The sequence below is a fragment of the Carettochelys insculpta genome, chromosome 12 (genome assembly GCF_033958435.1).
Source record: "Carettochelys insculpta isolate YL-2023 chromosome 12, ASM3395843v1, whole genome shotgun sequence".
Lineage (NCBI taxonomy): Eukaryota > Metazoa > Chordata > Testudines > Carettochelyidae > Carettochelys > Carettochelys insculpta.
The window spans coordinates 32,236,491-32,255,964 of NC_134148.1; the positions used below are offsets into that span (position 1 = coordinate 32,236,491).

General features: G+C 44.5%; 1 protein-coding gene across 5 annotated transcripts in view; it reads right to left on the minus strand.

Moving 5' to 3' along the window:
• AGBL1 (AGBL carboxypeptidase 1) overlaps nt 1-19,474 on the minus strand; it is a 453,395-nt gene that overhangs the window by 334,787 nt on the left and 99,134 nt on the right. For all 5 annotated transcript variants that reach the window (XM_075007044.1, XM_075007049.1, XM_075007045.1 and 2 more), the window contains 8 exons: nt 16,073-16,281; nt 11,001-11,166; nt 10,590-10,663; nt 8,797-8,913; nt 7,099-7,697; nt 5,328-5,411; nt 1,283-1,369; nt 732-880 (listed from right to left, as the gene is read on the minus strand). In XM_075007044.1, the coding sequence (XP_074863145.1) occupies nt 732-880; nt 1,283-1,369; nt 5,328-5,411; nt 7,099-7,697; nt 8,797-8,913; nt 10,590-10,663; nt 11,001-11,166; nt 16,073-16,281 (1,485 nt within the window). The remainder of the gene's footprint in view (nt 1-731; nt 881-1,282; nt 1,370-5,327; nt 5,412-7,098; nt 7,698-8,796; nt 8,914-10,589; nt 10,664-11,000; nt 11,167-16,072; nt 16,282-19,474) is intronic.

Genomic DNA, 19,474 nt, shown 5'->3' on the forward strand with positions numbered 1-19,474 from the left:
GATTTTAATTTCTCAATAAGCCTCCGAAGCTGTGGATGCTTATTTGAAGATTACCCAAATTTATTCAAACCTTATGAGATTTCTCCCCTTCTGCACCACTCATTCAGCCCAAAGAGATCTTCTTCCTTTCCCCCACAATTCCATTTCTAAATAACCCATTCTCTAAACTCCTGTATAATAATTTCTCAGGTTTCCCAAATCCCTCGCCCCAGACTTAAGTGCCTCTGAAAAGAGAGAGAAACTCCTTCTGAGTCCATGTAGTGACCCCTACTGACTGATTTCAAAGCAGCTGGCAAGCACCAAAGAAGGAGCCCACCCAACCCTACTAATTAACGTGGAAGGGGACCTAAAAGTAGAGGATGTGATGATAGGAAACCTTAGCTGCTAGGAAGCTGGTATCAGAAGTGGGATAGGGGGATAGAACCCATATTAATTATGTGAATGAGAAACAGAGATAGGAAGAGAAGCAAGATGGTATTATACCCAAAAAGTCTCCAGCTTTATATCCTGCTCCATGGCTCAAGACTGCACTTCATAAGTAAGCATGACCTTGTAGTTGAAGTTATAAGTATTGGATACATATTTGTGTTGCATAAGTTTGTCTCTGTGAAAACCTCACTTGGAGGTGTGGCTACCCTTTAACTGAAACAAAAAGGTTCAAAACCCCTTACAGAACCAACAGAGTTGCCCTGTGCATGGGAGGAAACACCAGCCCACCCAAAGGGTCATACCGTAATTAAACTGGCTGTTGACCTTCTCGCAGTTGATGATGTTAAACCGGTAGGGAATGGCTGGCTTCATGGCACTGACCTCGAAGTAAAACCATTGGTGGTGCTGGACACTGTTCACATCGGCGTTCATAATCAAATCATACTCAAATCTGGAGAGCAAGCCGTGTGAGAGGGTATCACCAGGGGCCAGACAGAACAAAGGGGTGGGATGTAACAAACCCAGGGCAGCAGATGTCTCATACAAACACCACAGCTGTCAGCCATTGGCAACAATGTATCACTGAGACCACAAGTGGCAGGGGAACACCATCCAAACCGATATTAGCCAAGCATGCCATCGGTCTCCTGTCCTACCTTAGCACAGTGTCATGTCTTCCTGCACCCCTCTTTCTCACTTCCACTAACTTCACGCCACCCGACACCTCCGATTGATAAGCTCTGCTCCCCTTCCCGAGGGTTCTAAAGTCCAGACTGTTTCACCTTTTCACACGGTAGACATTACAGGTGTGACCAGATATGACACAGTCACTTCTAGGATCCAAGCTACTTACCTGCGCACTTGGATGGCTTTGCGGAGGTTTCCTGATTCAAACTTTGAGAAGAATCTCAGACAATCTGGAGCATCTGTGATTGAGGGGCTGGAGCAAAGCACAGAAATGTGTGTGTATTACCAAACATTACTTTCAGAACCTGTAATCACTCCAATATAATTTATATAGTGATTTACACTTATGAACAGAAGACAGATAAGAGCAGTAATGGCACCGTCATCCAGTTCAAAGTGCCAGCCATTTTGGAGTGATTCTAAATTCCACTCCCACTTCTTTGATTTTCTCATCTCCCGCAACAGACCCATATGTGGTGGACACCTCCCTGAGCTTTATGGAAAATGGGTTATGAAAATAAATATGCATAACTCAAAGATGCTTTGGACAAAATGTGTCCTATAACCTATTGTTTTCAACGTTTAAGCTGCTGGAATGGTTAATCATATTTTTGTATCATTTTTGTAGTTGAAGTTATAAGAGTTGACTATATATTTGTGTTTCAAATGTTTGTTTCTGTGAAAAGCTCAACTGGAGGTGTGGCTACCCACTTGTGAGAGTATGGTTTATCAAGGGATATCAGTGCTTCGCTGACAAAAGATCTAAATGGACACCAATACATATCTGAAGAACATTGCTGCCTACTTTCACGCTAGCAAGCAGGCAACAATGGACTGACTAAAAAGGACAGGGACAGGTGATTTCACTCATGTGACAATCTCCATCTTGGAGCATACTTTCAAACAAAGGGTAAGTATATACAGCAAAGTTATTTTGAAATATCAGCCCTTAATTCGAAATAACTTTGCTAGTGTCTACACAACGCAACCACTATTTCCAAATAACTTCAAAATAGCAGTTGGCTTATTTCAAAATAGATAAATCTCACTCCACAAGGAATGGCACTTATTTCAACCATTTTGAAATTGCTATTTCAAAACAGGGACGGTGTAGACAGGAAGAGACCCTATTTCGAAATAAACATCCAATGGCTCTGTTTCAAAACAGATTCTGTTGTGTGCAAACGCTGTATTTCAAAATCGCTGAGGGCTATTTCAAAATGTATTTTGTGTGTAGCAGTATTATTTCAAAAGAAGCTCTTCTAGAATAGTTCTTCTGGAATAGCTTATTTTGGAATAGGGATGCTGTGTAGACATACCTCAAGGCTAGGGCCACACTAGCCCCTCCTTTTGGAGGGGCTACGGTAATATGGCACTTTAGGATATGCTAATGAGGCTTTTTCCATGAATATGCAGCACCTCATTAGCATAACGGCAGCCATGCACGCTTTGAAACTGCTGGTTTCTAAACGCAGCTGCCCGTGTAGGTGGGGGGGCCTTTCAAAATGATCCCCTGATTTCAAAAGCCCCTTATTCTCATCTAGCTTTGGGAATAAGGGCTTTCGAAATCAGGGGTCCATTTCAAAAGGCTACCTGGCTACACGGGCATCTGTGTTTCGAAACCAGCAGTTTCGAATCACCCGTGGCCGCCATTATGCTAATGAGGGGCTGCATATTCATGGAAGCACCTTATTAGCATATCCCAAAGTGCCATATTACCATAGCCCCTCCAAAAGGAAGGACTAGTGTGGCCACTGCCGAAAAGAACAATAGAATTGCCTCCACAGACGAAAGGTATAAAGAGGGCCCTGGGGTTCCTCCATCCATTGTCTTCAGCCTGCCTTGGAAACTGCCTGACACACCCTCAGGAGAAACAGAAGTGCTTTATAATGAAGCCCAGTGTAAAGTGTTATTACCTGGAGAGGGCTACCACCGTGCCTCTCTCCCTTTCACTGTTAAAGGGGGCTTACCTAATGAGCCTTCTCTGTGCAAATGTTTTGCACAGAGAGAAATGGATTTATCTGGGGTTTTGATCCCTTCGGAGTGTTAATTTCCTCAGTGCTATGCCCTAGAACTGCACCTGCCCAAAGCAGTACTTACTCGGTGTCTGCATTGCTCTGCAGGGAGGCAGTTACGCCAACTCTGTGCCTTGGCTCGGGGAGACCTGAGGATATGGCTCAGCAGCACAGGGTGGTGGGGAATCCCAGCAAGCAAGAGGGCGGGAATCAGTGGCCTGATCAGCACACTGGGGATCATCCCAAGGGGTCTTCTATGACCGCATCCCATCACACCATACACTCCTCAATCTCATTCAGGTTCTTTGCTCCAATCACCTTTGCCATTAACTTATTCCATAGGTTTATTACCCTCTGCATGAAGTGGTTCTGCCAAACTTTCCATTTTTCCTCAATTTTTGGCTTGTGCTCACATGCTAAATTTTGGAGCCTTTAAAATGATCTTGAGCAAATTTAAACTCTTCTCTCTTTCATCTAAAAAACTTCTGCCAGGCCACCTGTAACTTTCCTCAGACTGACTAATTATCCTAAGAATTTACTTTCTTCACAATCACCTCCATTGCCCTCTGCTGCCTCCTCTGAAGGGATATAATGATTTGCCAGAAAACGATGCCCAGTCTGGTGCAGAGCATCCAAGATGGTCTCACAGCTGTCTTATCACACAGAGCCATGCTACCACTCCTTTTAGTTTTAGGTTCCATTCTTCTGCTAAAGCCACCCAGTATCTGGTTTGCTTTTTCTACTGCTGCTGTGCACTGGACTGGTTGTTACAGTGACTCTTCCACAATAAAACACAGATCCTTTCCCTGAGCAGTATGCTGAGACACTTCCCAGGAAGGGGGATTTTACCTCACACTTGCTCAAAAAATGGGGCTAATTACCCTAACAAGTGACATCTGAGGGGAGTGAGGTGGCTAACTAATCCCCTGACTGAGGGAGCTCAATGGAGGGGGAGCAAATTTGTCTGGGGGTTATAAAGACAGGAAACTGGAAGCTTCTGAGAGATACGTTGGGGTCATTGTCCAGGAGAAGGGAGACACACTTGTGTAACGCTGACAGACCTTGGTTGGCAGCACCAGGGATTGAACCTGCTGTCATGGGGGCTAAAGTCCTGTGCTCTACCACATGAGCTAAAGGCCAGCTGAGTCTCAGCCAAGGCTGTAGAGCAGAAACTTCACTCACCTAGTATGAGGTCTCAGTGCCTCTGGGTACTACATGCTTCCCTGGGCTGAGGAAGCACTTCCCAAGCTCTTCCAGCAGTTCATCCCCGATGAGCCCCCAGTTGTAACACCCACAGGCTGGGGTCACCAGCACCAGGGATTGAACCTACGATCATAGGGGCTAAAGGCAAGCTGGCTCTCAGCCAAGACTGTAGAGCAAAGACTTCACTCGCTCTAGTATGAGGGCTCAGTGCCTGTAGGTACCACGGTTGGAAGCTGCAGAGACATGTCTCTTGTTCTTGATCCCTGGGAGGAGTGAACGTTGAGACTAGCAAATCCTGAGGGTGGTGGGGAAGTGGAATGCCAGATGGTAAAGAAAGGGCTCAAGGAAAGATAGTAAGATACAAGTGGCTGGATCAGTCTCATGAATCATGCTGCCATGGCTACCCACTAGAGGGCTTGTGCCCAAACTGAGAGTAGAGGGTGAGCCCAGGTTCCCCCTGCCAGCCACTGAGGGAATGAATGGGAAGACTGCCTAAGATGGCTGAAGTAACATTTTGATACCCCAGAAGAGGAAAATACACCCTGTGACCTGGCTGGAGGGCTGAGTCGCAAAGAGGCAGCAGCTCATTGAGTGAGAGAGGGCTGCAGCTCGGGTGATCAGACAGCAAGAATGAAAAATTGGGATAAGGTGGGAAAGTAATAAGTGTTTATATCAGACAAAGCCCCAAATACTGGGACTGTCCCTATAAAAGCAGGCCACCTTGTCACCCTAGCTGCAGGCCCAGAGAGATGGCATGCAGACTGCGAGAAGGGGGATTGAACTCACAAAGCTAATCCCCAGAGTGTCAGTGAGGAGACACCATCCTCCTGGTGGTGAGTGGCACATCCTGTCATGTAGCCTTGTTCCCTCTTCTGGATCCTATTTCCCAGTGTAATGTTGATCTAATACATCCTCTGCTGACCTAGCCACCTAACCCACTACTGACAGTAACAGTATTGCCCTCAATCCCAGTACACTACAAGGAATACCTACCTGCACTCATCTAGATCAAAGACAACTTTGTCAATCACATCACCCGGCTGGATTAGACGACGAACATCCTCAAAGATTTTGGCCCTGGAAAAGAAAAACAAATTGTGAGTCTGTCTGTGGCTACTGGCAGACACACACCTCTGCTTTGGAAGATCCTTGCTGAGGAAGTAAATTGGTGCTTATTATGTTCTCTCCAGGTACAGAATTACACACCTGTACTCTGTAAACAAAAATATGCCATAGCCCTTTTTGCAGCTCACCAGTCTGCCTTTTGCACGCCTCTCACAATTGGAAGACACTTTTAGAGTTGAATGACCTGTCATTCACATTCTGTAGGATTTATCTCCATTTCTTTTCATTCCATCTCAGTGAATGAGTCACGTATATCCAGCAACGGAGAATTTGTCAGAAGGATCAGACTATTGGCCTATCTGTTACAGACTCCTGGCTTCAACAGTGGCTAATGAGCCCATCCAACCACCCAATAACAACCACTTGTACAATGCCATGTTGTTTTCATGATTTCCTTCTTGACCTTTGCAGTAATCAGCTTAAGCAGTGAAGAACGACACAATTATCCCTATCTTAGCTGTATAGTTACATGTGTTATTACAATCTTAAAAGAGGGGCTTTCAGAACTTCAGTGCAGAGAAAAGATGAGAGAATGACTGCCTCCATGAAAAGGATTCCTGGCATTTGGCTGCTGCAGGAAGAGGATCCCATCTCTACGGACCACAGAAGTTCAAGAAAGCACAGCAACTCAGGGCCCTGGAAAATGCCATGTTATTAGTGCTGTTCAGTCCTAGTGATTAGTTCAAGGGACAGCAGAATCACCCAGCCTGTTTATGGTCTGATCAGAATTGTGCTACGAGGAACAGATGCCCCTCTTAGGTAAATGCAGGTGGAACTTGGGTGGGTAGTCCCATCTCCCAATCCAGTTTTCTCACACTCTAACACTCAAGTTTTCCCTTCTGCTGATCAACATAAATGAAGTGAGAGAGCATTAATGCAACTCCTCACATTCACAATGCCTTCCGTGGGAGGATCCCAGCACACTTAACAAATACATACCTATTTTAGCAGGCGAGGCAGAGAAGTATTTATTCACAGATACTTTCCACATAATGAAAGCGGGGCCCAAAAAGGTGACGCAGCTTGGCCACCGGTAGAGGCAGGAATTAGGCCGCCTGACTTCCCATATGCACCATGACTACCTTAGGGTATGTCTAGACTATGCAGAAGATCAACCTGGTCAGGAACTATTTCCTGGAGTTTGATTTTGCACACCTCGCAGAGACACATGAAATCAAAATTTCTGAGGTTGGCAGTCAACCCGTCTACTCCTCAATATCGTGAGAAGTAAGGGAAGTCAATGGGAGAGTTTCTCCAATTTACCTCCATCGGTGAAGACGGCCAGGTAAGTTGATTGCAGATAAGTCCATTCTAGCTATGCAATTGCCACAGCTAGAATTGTTTATCTTCAATCAACTCACCTGCCTAGTGTAGACCAAGCTTCAGATACCACGTCTTCAAACTAAAGAGAAACCTCTGAATAGTATAAGCCTATAGCTCAGTTTCCTTGTTGTAATAGGCCATTGTTTGCGTCTCTGTGAGAACTGCAGTGACCCACAAAACTTGACACAGAAATAATAAACAAGACCTATCAAGAGCCACTCAGTAAGATGTGAGAAACCCCAATACTGCAAGAGGTCAGTCCTTATTTGGCCAGTTATGGAGAGCTACATGCAAGATGATAAAAAAGCAGAATCACCTTTGAACTCCATCTTTCCGCTGCAGCAGGCACTGGTTATGAGGAGGGGGATGGTGACCCCAGAAATCAGGAAATGCCAAGACCCTGTAGTCCAGAATGGACTTGGTGCTTGCAGCTCTGGCCATGTAGAAGTGAGGGCTGTGGAATGGGATATTCCCTTGGTGTCTCTCTAGAAGTTTTGTGACTATGTCTGAGGCTCCCACTTCCCCCAGAGGGCTCGGACCAAAACAGCTTGCACAATGAGTGTGAAACATTCTTGTGTCCCAGGAAGCTTCTTTTAGGAGATGATGCAGAAGGGGTGGTTGACTCCTGCAAAGTTCTTCTCTTTCACCCAGGGCGTCTATATCTCGGGCTGATTCTCCCATTGCTTTCTTTCCAAGGGCTGGAGCCTCAGTACATTTCCCCTTCTTTGCCCAGTTCTGCACTGAAGTCTTGAAAGATGTTTCCCCCGGTTCTGGCCCCATGGCACTTTGGTCCCTGTGTCTGCGATGCTGCTGCTTCATAACAGCAGCATTTGGAATGACTTGGGAGTAAGTGCCTCGCACACTCCCAGGCACTTCCTCAGAACCCTTCTTGTCTTCAGTCACTGTTTCCAACTCCTTTAGATTTCAAATGTAAAAGAAAGAAAAGAAATACAGACAGATGGAGTCTCCTTCCAGAAGGAAATGTCACAAGAAAGAAAAGGGAAAACTTTTAATTTACAGACCTCTCAATAGTCTGCTCACCCCAGTGACCCAGAAAGACAGAAACCCACAGCCCACCTGCCCTCTTTGCTATTCCCACAAGCTTATCTCTCGTCAGTTCCCAGAAGCTAAACAAAGTCAGACTGGATCCGCAGCTGGCTGGGTAACCTCCAAGCACAACCTAGACCATTACAGGAAATTGTATGAAGCAAAGTGATGTTTTTCTCTTCAAACTGATGCTCCCATATGATGCAATGGAGCCAGTCCACAGGCAAAGTTCCACCCATCCAAAATACCGGATTGCAATGTTAATCCAAGTTCCCACAGGCCACTTGCTACCATTACAAATACCTCAGCACTTTGCAGTCTGGGAGAGTCATGAGGTCTTGTTTAAACTTGAATAATTGTATTTTGCCTCCCTAAAATCCTCTGCCTTTACTACGGAGTACACTATTCTTCTTCACTTCCTGTCCCAAACTTTTAAACAACTGATATGATCTATTGCAGAACTGTGAGGTTTTTAAGCAATGGCCTTGTAAGCTTTCCCATCACTGAGCTTCAAACCTGACCTTGACTGATCACTTCTTGGGAGACAAAGCAGCTTAAGATCCATGATCTGTTTAGTTCTTCCGTCTCTGTTGACATTGCCAACAAGGCTACAATATCCACCAGTGGACATTTAATAGATAATGTCCATCTGGATACTCATTTATACATTAGGCCCGGTCAATCAAGACCCAGTCTTTTGGTTGAATGATGACAAACAACCCTCAGATCTTAACACATTTCACCCACTAGCAGCTGGGGTTGCACTCAGCCCAACACGCTCCAGGTAAATTTACATCTCAGATCCTCCAATAGCCTGTGTCACCCAATAGTCCCTTTCACCATATGTCTCTCAGCCCACCTCTTCATTAAAAGCAGATGAACTATAAACTAGCACAAAGACAACACCTCCAGTACTGCACAGCCCTACAATCATTCACAGATAAAGGAAGCCACAGTGTTATCCTACCTGGAAAGTAAGGGAAAGTTCAGGGCACATTGTCTCATACTGTTGAAGCTCATCCTCTGGCCTGTCGAGATCTGGCTTAGAATTCAATTTGTTCACATCTGTCTCCAAATCATCATCCTTTAATAGTCAAAGTGGGAAAGGAAATAAATTAAAGGTGCTGTCAAACCCTGTGGGATTGTCTCCGTGGAGAGTTATAAAACGGTACTAGGAATCTCTAAGCACAAGCTGCCCCTGACTATTAGATGAGAGCAATTAAATTCATTTTTAATGGAAGGACAAACACAGTCACAAGAGGTCAGGTCATCTGCCCAAGGCCGTAGAAGGATCCAGAGGCATGTAACTCAGAAGTCCTGGACAAGATTTCCAAAAGTGATCAGTGGTTTGGGGTACCTTGCTATTTGAATGTCCAGCCTGATTTAGAGAAGGTGCCGAGATCCACTGTCTGAAAAATCACACCAATTTAAAGGCATCAACTTGGACACCAAACAATTGTGGCACCCAAAGCCACTGGCCAGTTTCCTTAGCAGCATCAGGACTTAACCAGTCAACATGCCGCCTCAGACTCTGAATGAAGGGGAGTGACGAAATACCTTTGATTCAGAGACCCAACAATTAGGCCATTTAGATTTAACGAGAAAATCCCACAGCTTGTCACAGGCAAAATGAGTTTTGTTGGTTACCAGAAAAATTAGCAACTTGCAGGGTTCTGTTTCTCCAAACACAGATTGCCTTCTTCCCGACGGGTACTCACCAGGTCCTCATCTCCCTGCCTTCCAAACCCAAGTCATCTCTTTACTACACACATCACCGAACCCTCAAGCACCAATTTTTCATCTGTTACTTTATTTATATCTCTCTACACTGTTGATAAATAGCTTTTAGTCTCTTGTGCAATCTATCTTCTGTTCATTCAAAAAAAAAAAAACTCCATTCTTTTGGGTTTACAGTTATCTATAAAGTAAAGACAAGGCACATGTCTGAAACTTTCCCATCCAAAGGCAACCATGCATTGACATGCATACCCTCTGTATCAGCTACAAGAATCAAAGACATGCAGTGTCAAGCATTCAGTCATCGAATAAGAGACTGGGAAGGGGGGTTGGGTGGGTAAATGGCATTGATGAATGGCTGCGACATGACAACATTATTCAAATAATTCAGCATGCAGTTAACAAGCATTCACCACTAAACCACAGCAAAGAAGCAATTTGCTCTAGATGATAACGTCAGAAATTATTCTATTTACCAACAAACTCCCATGAACACCATGGTGTCAACAGCAGTTCAGACCCTGAGCCATAGCTGTACTGAAAGGCTGGGCTGGTTCTACAAAATATTACTTGTGTTGATTTGGGGCAGTGATTCAGACTGGTTGATAGGGGAGTAGGTGTTATAAGTTTTCTGGGCCCTTGAAGATTGGTTTATGGGAATGGACAGTTCAGATAATTATGTGGGCTCTGTAGGGATGGATATTAATGATCTTCTGGGGAGGAGTTGAGGACTCCATGATAGGAGTGAACAGTTTGACCAATTTTCTGATTAAAATGCTCACTGAAGGGCAGGGCAGGACACAGATCCCATTTTGTCATGTGGATGACATATTAATATTCAGATAGGCAGAGCCGGCAAATAGCGAAAAGAACACTCAACTGAAATCTAAACTGCATCAGATCACTCCATTTGTGCCCCTTTCCATTTGATTGCCCCAGACATTTGGGCAAACAAGGTTTTGTTTGCACGTTCTTTCACAAAGCATGCAGAGTTTTAAAGGAAGCTGTGACTCATATATATACTTCCTCTTTACGTTCCACTTCCTCATTATGAAGGTCTTTTTCCACTTCTTCCTCCCCATCATCTTCATAGTCATCTGCAACAGTAGAAAAGATATGAAGCATGTGGTTTCCACCATATCCTTCTCCCTGACCCTCCCCAGTAAGTCAGGTCCCTCTCGGATGCAACTTACACACTATCTCACATCTCCATTCTCCACACAGTACCCGCTGACCGTAACAGAAATATCTGGAGTGAGGGACTCAGACCCAGTCTGGGGCCACCATGCAAGTTTTAAATGCAAACCGCAGAAATAGATTTCTCTCTCCCCTTACCGCTATTTCCCATTTTCCCCATCAGCTTCTCTCTCTCTGTTTCCTTCTACTTCTTCCCTGACGCCCCCCCCCCCCCCCCCACTTCAGTCAGCAATCTACCTTCAGGCCCTCCACGTGGAAGTTCAGAGACGACACTGCCAGGAAGAGAGAAGCAATAGGAACTGTGTAACGTAGCCAGAGGCAGAGGCCTCTTGGGGAAGCACTTCCGCAGGATTTGGGACACTGTAGTTACTATAGGATCCAGAGGTTTGTTATCCAGGCAATCCTGGGACCAATGAAGAAGAATATTCAGTGATATTTGCCATTCCTCTGTATCTTTCCTCTTACACAGATCCACCAGATATTAAAATAGCTGCTTCCATGAAAGCCTTAAAGAGCAGCATTTGAATAATATTCAGCCAGTTCTGCTTCATCCCCTTATAGCTCCTGTGTTTCATTTTTTCATCCTTTCCTTCCTTATCACAGCAGGGAAGTCTGTGTGGCAGCACAGCATCTTGGTTTTTTAATAGTTTATCTGCTTTTAAAGCTCATTCCCTATCTGTTGGCACATCCATATAAATAAATGGCACAGGGTCCCCTCGTACCACTCAAAGACACTGAAGTCAGTACTGTTTTTGGGAAAAAAAAGGACACCTGCCACTGAGTCATCTACAAACCTGCCTACAGCTAGAGTGGGACAAAATTCTTCAGCTGGAGGTATTGGCATGAAATGATGATTCAGAGACCAGAACAGCTGGTGAATTGGTGTCAGTTTCACCAAACTATTCATTTAAAAAAATTGCCAAAAGCCTGGAGGTTTTGATTTTTCCATCTGATGCAACTTTTTTTTCAGAAATTTCCTTGAAATTTAAAAATACATATTTAAAAAGCCCTAAATCCAAATTAAATGATTTATTTCACTAAAAATACTTTTTTTCACGTTTTGACTCTGAAAATTGCAATTCATTTAATTGTTAAACACTTTTTTAAAATAATTTGTTATTAGTAGAAGACACAGTATTCTCCAGCACTACATTGTGACTAAATACTAATCCAGAAAGGACAGCACTTCTTACTTAGTCACCCAACATCAGCTTTTTTTGCAGTACCCCCAAATTTTCTCCTACTATACCCTTCCAGTGTACGATACTCGACTTAAAGGCTTTGTCTACATGGGAGGGTTTTTCCAGCAAAACTGGGCTTTTCTCAGAAAAACCAACAGAGCATCTACACACAAAATGTGCTTTGTCTGTCGACAAAACTTGACATGTCCACAGGCAGCGTTAGACCTCTCCGCTTTCAGTAGAACACTTTTCTCAACAGTTTCCTCTTGACAAAACAGCCACGTAGATGCTCTGGGGCCCTTTTGTCGACACACAGGGCTTCCAGTTCACCAGAAAGCCCTATTTGCAGAGCTTATGGTCAGCCATTCTGTCGAGAGAGGGCCGGGCAGTCTGGCTGCTCTCTGTCAACAGAGCAGATTGCTCTTCCAGTCTCCTTTTATGTGTAGACACAATCTGTCAATGGAAGTTTTGCTAGAAAATCCCTTCTGACAGTCACTTCTGTTGACAGATGCTTCTTGTGTCAGCGTAGCCAAAGGGGTGTTAAGAGTTCTAATGGAAATGACTGGGCAGAAGTTTCTTGCAATTGAACAACAAACTTTCGCCACTCACAAGTGCTTAAAAAAGCTGCTCCTCCCCCGACCTTCCTGAAAGACAAAAGTGTTGCCACGGCAAATGGCAGCTTCGTTTTCTGCAAAAGTTCATTTTCTCCAAAAGTGCCAACAGACTTCAGCGGTATGGCTGTGCTGACAGGGTCCTGTCACTAGAAGCCACGTAGCATAGGTAAAGCTTTACAGATGTGCTGTGATGTGTCACCTCTGACTGAGTTAGCTCTGAGCCTGTTTAAGTCTAATGCATCATTCCTGAGCCAGAAACTATGATGAGTCATCAGAAGCAAATAACTCCATCCCTAGTAACAGGCCCCACACCATCCAGCAAGGATTCAGCCAATCCACAGGCAAGGACCCACACAGGTGATGCCATCTTTAGGCTCCTAAATAAGCATTCTCTCTAGTCTTCGCAGCATCACTACCATTGCCAATCGTTTCAACAGACTTCTGTTGTTCCTGCTCTATCCTGCTCGTGCCTGTTTCCTCAATAGCCAGCCCCTGTTCCCACCCACATCTGGTTCTTCCTCTGCCAGCCATTCCATGGCTTTCCCCATGCACACAGATGGTGGAACCACAGATTTTCAGCTCAAAGGACTTTCATTTTAAATGAAGGAGCAAGACTAAAAGTGAAGACTCCTTCCGAGAGTGCCAGGGGTGGGTGTCTCTTCTGTACCAAAGAACAGAAGCTCTGAAAAGAAAATGGTTGCTGCCTCTGCACCAAGGCAGAGGTCCTAGGAAATTAAACATGCAATGCAGAGAAAAGAAAAGGAGTCGCATAAACCCAGTGAACCCCCTTTTTAAATTTTAAAAGGAGTCGCAGTTTCACAGCTACAAAACACATATACACCACAGCCTCCTTAGGGGAGAGCAGGACAGCGAATTTAATACAGCTATCATCTGTCTATCTAGGTTTTCATGCCTGCCAGCAGAATAGCTGAGTGTCTGTATTCTTGATGACTTGGGATTCAGCCCTTAAATGCCAGAATATCAGTGGAAGCCCCAGAAAAGCACCACAAATATACCAATATATGATAGAGCAACATCAATTTATTTATTTATTTATGGTTAAAACGCTGGGTATGTGAGATTTCGGGATGACAGAATGTCAGATACAAAAGAGTTTATTGGAATAAAGAAGAGAAGTTGCTACATGCTACCATCTCCGACAGGATACTCTTATAAGGCACAGAACTTTTGTTTTTTCTTCTCATCACAATCTGTATGCCTGCAAGCTCTGTCTAAGGCCCCAGCTAGATTAGGTCAAAAGGTCACATTTAAAGATGTGTTCCTTAATGTTTTAACTGGCATGTTTTAAACATAGGCCTAGACTGAGTTTATGGTGGAGGAGAGTATTTCTGCTTCAGAGAGATTTGCAATATTTCAAACACTTGTTATCATTCTGACACAAAAAGAAAACCCACAATATTTTTAATTCATCATGAAAGAGATTGATGCCCCATTTTTGCAGGAGGGTAGCTGATGAGCTGCTGCAGAGCAGGGAACCCGAGAAACCCAGGCTACTGAAGGGCCATGAGGCTTGGTGCCAAGACTCCCAAGGCTTCTGGGCTTTCAGCTACCTGTCTGCATGCCAGATAGGCTGATGAGGATCCCAGCTGATCGAGCTGTCAGGGAAGCAGGCAGGGTTCTGACAGAAATCTATCCAGCATGCAGGGTTCATTGGGGTCTTTCCTAGGTTCTGTCAGAACTTTGCCAAAATCAAACAGTTTCCTCAAAACATTTCAATTTCAACAAATAAGCAAAGGCAGCAAATTCCAAAGAAAGAACGTTTTGTTAGAATTTTTTAAACCTGATCCATTTAACATCATTATAACCATGTTAGATGATCATGGGAGGAATTGTCATCAGCTAATATATTTGTAAAGGTGTCAAAACACCTCCTAGACAGGGACTCTCAGTGGCTTCTGTCTTCCAGAGCCAGGTGTTAGATCACTGCAGTCCACACATGCTCCCAGGATCTCTATCTCTTACAAGGAAGCTGAAGAGACCCTGCATCAGCAGTAGTGTGATATCCACACACTCGTGTGCGGTTTCTAATTGGGCATGCCGAATTGGACGGGGTCCTTACACGGCTGTACCTTTCCTCCAGGAACTTGGAAAAACACCATTTGATCTCTCAGGGAGACAATATAAGATCAAAAATGTGCTTTTTGCTGTCTGGGACTGAGATAGTTTGGGCTTATTAACCTTGATGATTCCACTGCCAACAGCTCTCCCATGGCACATGATAGAGAAAACAAACAGGGACCCCCTGAAGCTGTCATTTCTGCTCCAATTCTGACCTTTGGAGGGATTAGCATTCTCTTCATGGGATTCTTGATGTGTTGTATCTTGTTTATTCACCCAAGGTGACCTAGCATTTGCACTTTTCAGGGTGCTGCTCCCAGGCTGAACTATCAGGAAACATTAGCTCAGAAAGCACTATGGACTGTTATAGGTTTATAAAGGCAACAAGCCACGACTGGCTGTCACAGACATTGCTCCCTCTCAGCACTGCCATCCACCATGTGCACTGGGGACTTAAGGTTAACAAGAGCCACACCTGATCAAAATTTTGCCAGAACTGATCCCCTAGCCCCAGCTGCAGCAGTGGCCAATTCTTCACACCCCTGAAGACAAAACAACCATCCCACTCATATAGTTCCTACCATGGGGAGAGGGAAAGGGTATGTTTCTGCTGCAGTAGGGGTTGTTGGTCTTGTGGTTTGGAAATTGGCAGGTGTGGGCCATACTATATGCAGTGTACAAAGGGAAATTTGGGGGACTGGGACTATGTGGTGGTTCTAGGAAAGAAGACAGGGCACTTGCCAGTTACAAAGACAAGCGGAAACATTAAATAGGTATTAAATAGGCCACTGTGGTCCCTTCACTTCTGGACTTAGGGGCAGACTAAAGAATGGTCATGAGGGAAAATTACTGCCTGTTCTGTACTTGCCCTCTCTCAACCCACGAGGATCCCATCTCCAGGGCTGCTCCTATCTCGCCAGCACTACACTTACTTCTTAAAAAGTTAAAACTAAGCCTGGTTGAAAAAATACAAACAAAAACCATTTTTTTTCAAAATAAACATTTTCTGTGGAATTTTTCATTTAAAAAGTCAAAATGAAACATCCCATTAGATGCTGCAGCTGCTCAGCCACAGGGAGGCATCTCCCAAGATATCTAGAGAGTAAGGCCTAGAGGGAAGAAAAAGATCATAAGGGAGCTGGACCTAGAATTCCTATAAGGCACTGCAGAGACACAGATGGACAGAGAGTAGCATTAAAGATGGAATGTTTCAACATTTCTGAACTGTTTGTTCTCCAAAATCATTCCACATTTTGAATTTTTGTCCTGATTTGGGACAAACACAACAGTCAAACTATCACACAAAAAAGTAGGGTGGAAATTCCATTTCTCAATCAGCACTGCTTAAACATCACAAGGATTCTACATGGTGAGGCTAGCACAAACTGGGAGCAGCTGCTGAGCTGCCTCAGTCCAGTCACCAGACTTTGTTTACCTGTACAGAGGTGAATAGGATCTCCATGCCATGGGCACCAAGGAAAGTCTCCCTGGCAGACTGGATGTTGGTGATGTGTTTGAGACAGAGCAGAAGACCCCTGCGGATATGGATGAACCTATTGGAGGCATCGCAGCGTTGCCAGTCCTGGTAAAGCCGGAGCAATTCACACAGATAGCCTCTGTTGACTGCCCGTCGGCTGTTGGACTCTGAAACAAAAGGGGAATAGTTGAGTTACAGACTTCCCACCTTCCTACTAGCATTGTTTGATGATTGTGCAAAGAAGGGAGCCAGAGATTAAAGAGGAGAGAGAAAGGCAGTGAGACTGGGCAAAGAAAGGTCAGCAACCAAGAGAGACTGGAGAGTCACTGAGGCAGGTGAAGGTCAGACAGCAAACCTCACCCTCAGTGATGTAGAGAAGGAGGGGACATTGGGAGGGGTGGAGGAAGGACCCTGTAGCTGTGATGAGTTCCCTTGAGACTGTCACCCCATGTGCTGGTCAGACCACTGAGCTCACCTTCTGTCTCTAGAGCACCCCACCACTCTGTCCTGCTGGGCCAAAAGCACTGGTCTCCCCCAACAATTGCACAGAGTTGGGGTAACAGCCCCCCAGCAAAGTAACAGATGCTGAACCAGCTCAGCTCTGGGATGGTTCAGTTATAGGTATCTGAGAGTACCCAAAAGCACAGCCCTCAAAAGGGACCACAACCCCACATAAATCCATATTACTCTGTAAGAAAGTTTTACGTGAAGAAAGCTTATAAAGATGATCACTCGCTTTATCAATGAGAGAGAGAGAGATGCACAGCTGTCATTCCATTCCCGGCAGGTAACAATTATATACACTGGAACTGATAATAACAAAAGTGTTTTTATTAAATATAAAAAGTAGGATTAGAATGATTGCAAGAAAAAAAAGAAAGATCAAAGCAAGTAATTAATCTAAAATAAACAAAACACATCAGCTAACCTAATACACTGAGAGAAATTGTTACAAATTCTTCATGTCAGAACTGATCTTTTCTCTGGCCTGGGTCTAACAGCTTTTGTATTCTCTTGTGGTGGGGAGACAGTTTTCAAAAGCCAGCTGAAGATGACATGATTGTTTCCCATCCCTTAAATAGAATTTCCCCAGGGCAGGAAGTCTTTGTTATCTTTTCCCCATGCCAATGGGAAAAAAACAAATTCAAGATGGATTCCACTACCAGGTGACATGGTCAAGTCTTTGTAGGACCAACCACAGTTTGGGCTTACAGGACAAAAAAAATCTATTTACAGATCATTGTCTTGAGCACCAGGCCATTAAGTCCATTTAGTACTACTAATAGCTCGCAGTAGAAGTTCTAGATTAATAAGGTTTACGCTTCATATTTTTAACTTCGCACATAAGCATAATATATGCATACAAATAGGATATACACATTCAGGGGATTGCAGGCTCTTGAATAATAGGTTCTTTTACCTGTTTTGCATAAAGCATATTCACATTATGTATACTTATATTCAAGACATATATCTATGAGATATGGTGTGTTATATCTGTTCTTCGAAAATATCAGAGAAACACTGCACAAAGAACAAGGCTGAGTGAAAGCAGAGTGCCCTTCTCAAAGCTTTGCCAATGTACCTTAGTGTAAGTGACCCGCTCCATCCTTTGTCATTCCATTTCTGGGAAGGCCCTCAGAAGGCTGCCAGCGCTAATGAATCCTTTCTTGCAACCCAATTGCTGTACCAGTCCTGGGCCCTCATTAATCTGCTGAAGCACCTCAACCTTGATCTGCCATCAGTTATTGCCATCCTAAGCCTTTCAGGCAGCTCCTCCCAATACGCCTCAGTCGAAGCCTGCAGCAGCCTCTGCCATCCTACTTCTTGCTCTCCAACCCTGCAGCTCACAACTCTGACAACATATCTCATGTTTTCAGCTCTAGCAATCATGAGTGTGTGTGAGACCACAGTTGTGTTATTCCTCTGACCAACACTTGGTATCGGTGTGCATGCACATACCAAAAACATGGAATGAACTGAGAATCCTTTATCGATCCCAACAGTTTGATTCATAGTTTCCTGTTAATCCTCAACTAGATGCCATGTATGCTAACCTAAAGGACAACTAATGCCCCGATCAGTCAGGCTTCCTTGAAGAATTACCCAGGGAGTCCTAGAAAGACAAGTAAACACGAGAAGAGGCAGGGCAGAGTTGGAGAGCTTGGGAAGTGAGCAGTCTGGATCAGACCCAGGACGGCCTGCCTTAGACAGAGGTTAATGAAATCAGAATGAATTTACAGCCGCATCAGCTAGCTCTCCAACCCATGTACCAGAATGCTTGGGGCCAGGCCCATCGAAGGGGAGAGGGTGGGGACAATTGTGCAAAGTCCAGCCTTGGCAGAGGTGGAGCCTGGTGCTCCAGGCCCCTTTGAAATGCCACAGCAGTGCTTCTCTGGCTGCCTGTGGCTTTAAGGAAGTGTTCGGGAGAGGCACCAAGGGCTACCTGTCCTTGGCCCCAGCCTTTCTGGGGTGCACAATCAGGCCCCACATCCACCTTGCCCCAAGACACTCGGCAGCTGTCAGTGCTGCTGCATGGGGCATAGCAGCAGTGAAAGGGCTGAGGGTGGAGCTGGTTGGTAAGGCTAGACGTTTCAAGTAAAATTCCTGTAAATTATTTTTTGAAGATGTTTTCCCATTTTTTCCAACCAGCTCTACTTGGACATCAGGACTTCTGGCTTCTGTTCCTGACTCTATCAGTGACACTCACATCTGTCCTTGTGCAAGACACCTGATTGCACTATGCCTCAGTTCTCTATTCTTCCCATTGTTCATTATGCATAAAAAGCACTACACATTCAATGGTTAACTACCTTTATTATTTACTTCTCTTCAGTTTCCTGTATCACTTATCTAGGTAGCATCTAAACATTAGCACGATGAACTAAAGTGGGGAATTTTCTTCCAGGAGAAAGGAAGGTTACCAGGGTGGGATGGGGGGAATTTTTCTGTGTCCATACCCCCATCACTTTGATTACAAGAGACAAGTATTACTGGTGAGGAAACAAGATGCCGTTGTTTCATGAAATATTCAGTTTGGTTCTGCTGGACCAACCCATCAGCTCTCTCCTGTTCTTTTCCCACTGGCCAACCTCACTCATTCTAGTCATCCATTCCTTTTCAATGTTATAATAAGAAAAGAAGTAGGGATGTCAACATCTCCAGAAGGCATGAAAGAAAACAGAAACCTTTCAACTTGTCTCTATCTGTTGGTCTATGCATCTATGTAGTGCACCTGTCTGAGTAGGTCTGTCTTTTGACTAAAACACAGATGGCGGGGATGAGTCAGAGATAAAAGCAGCTGTGTACACATTTGTAGGTAGCAAGAAGTCAGCTCCTCCTGGAGTGGATTTGCATATC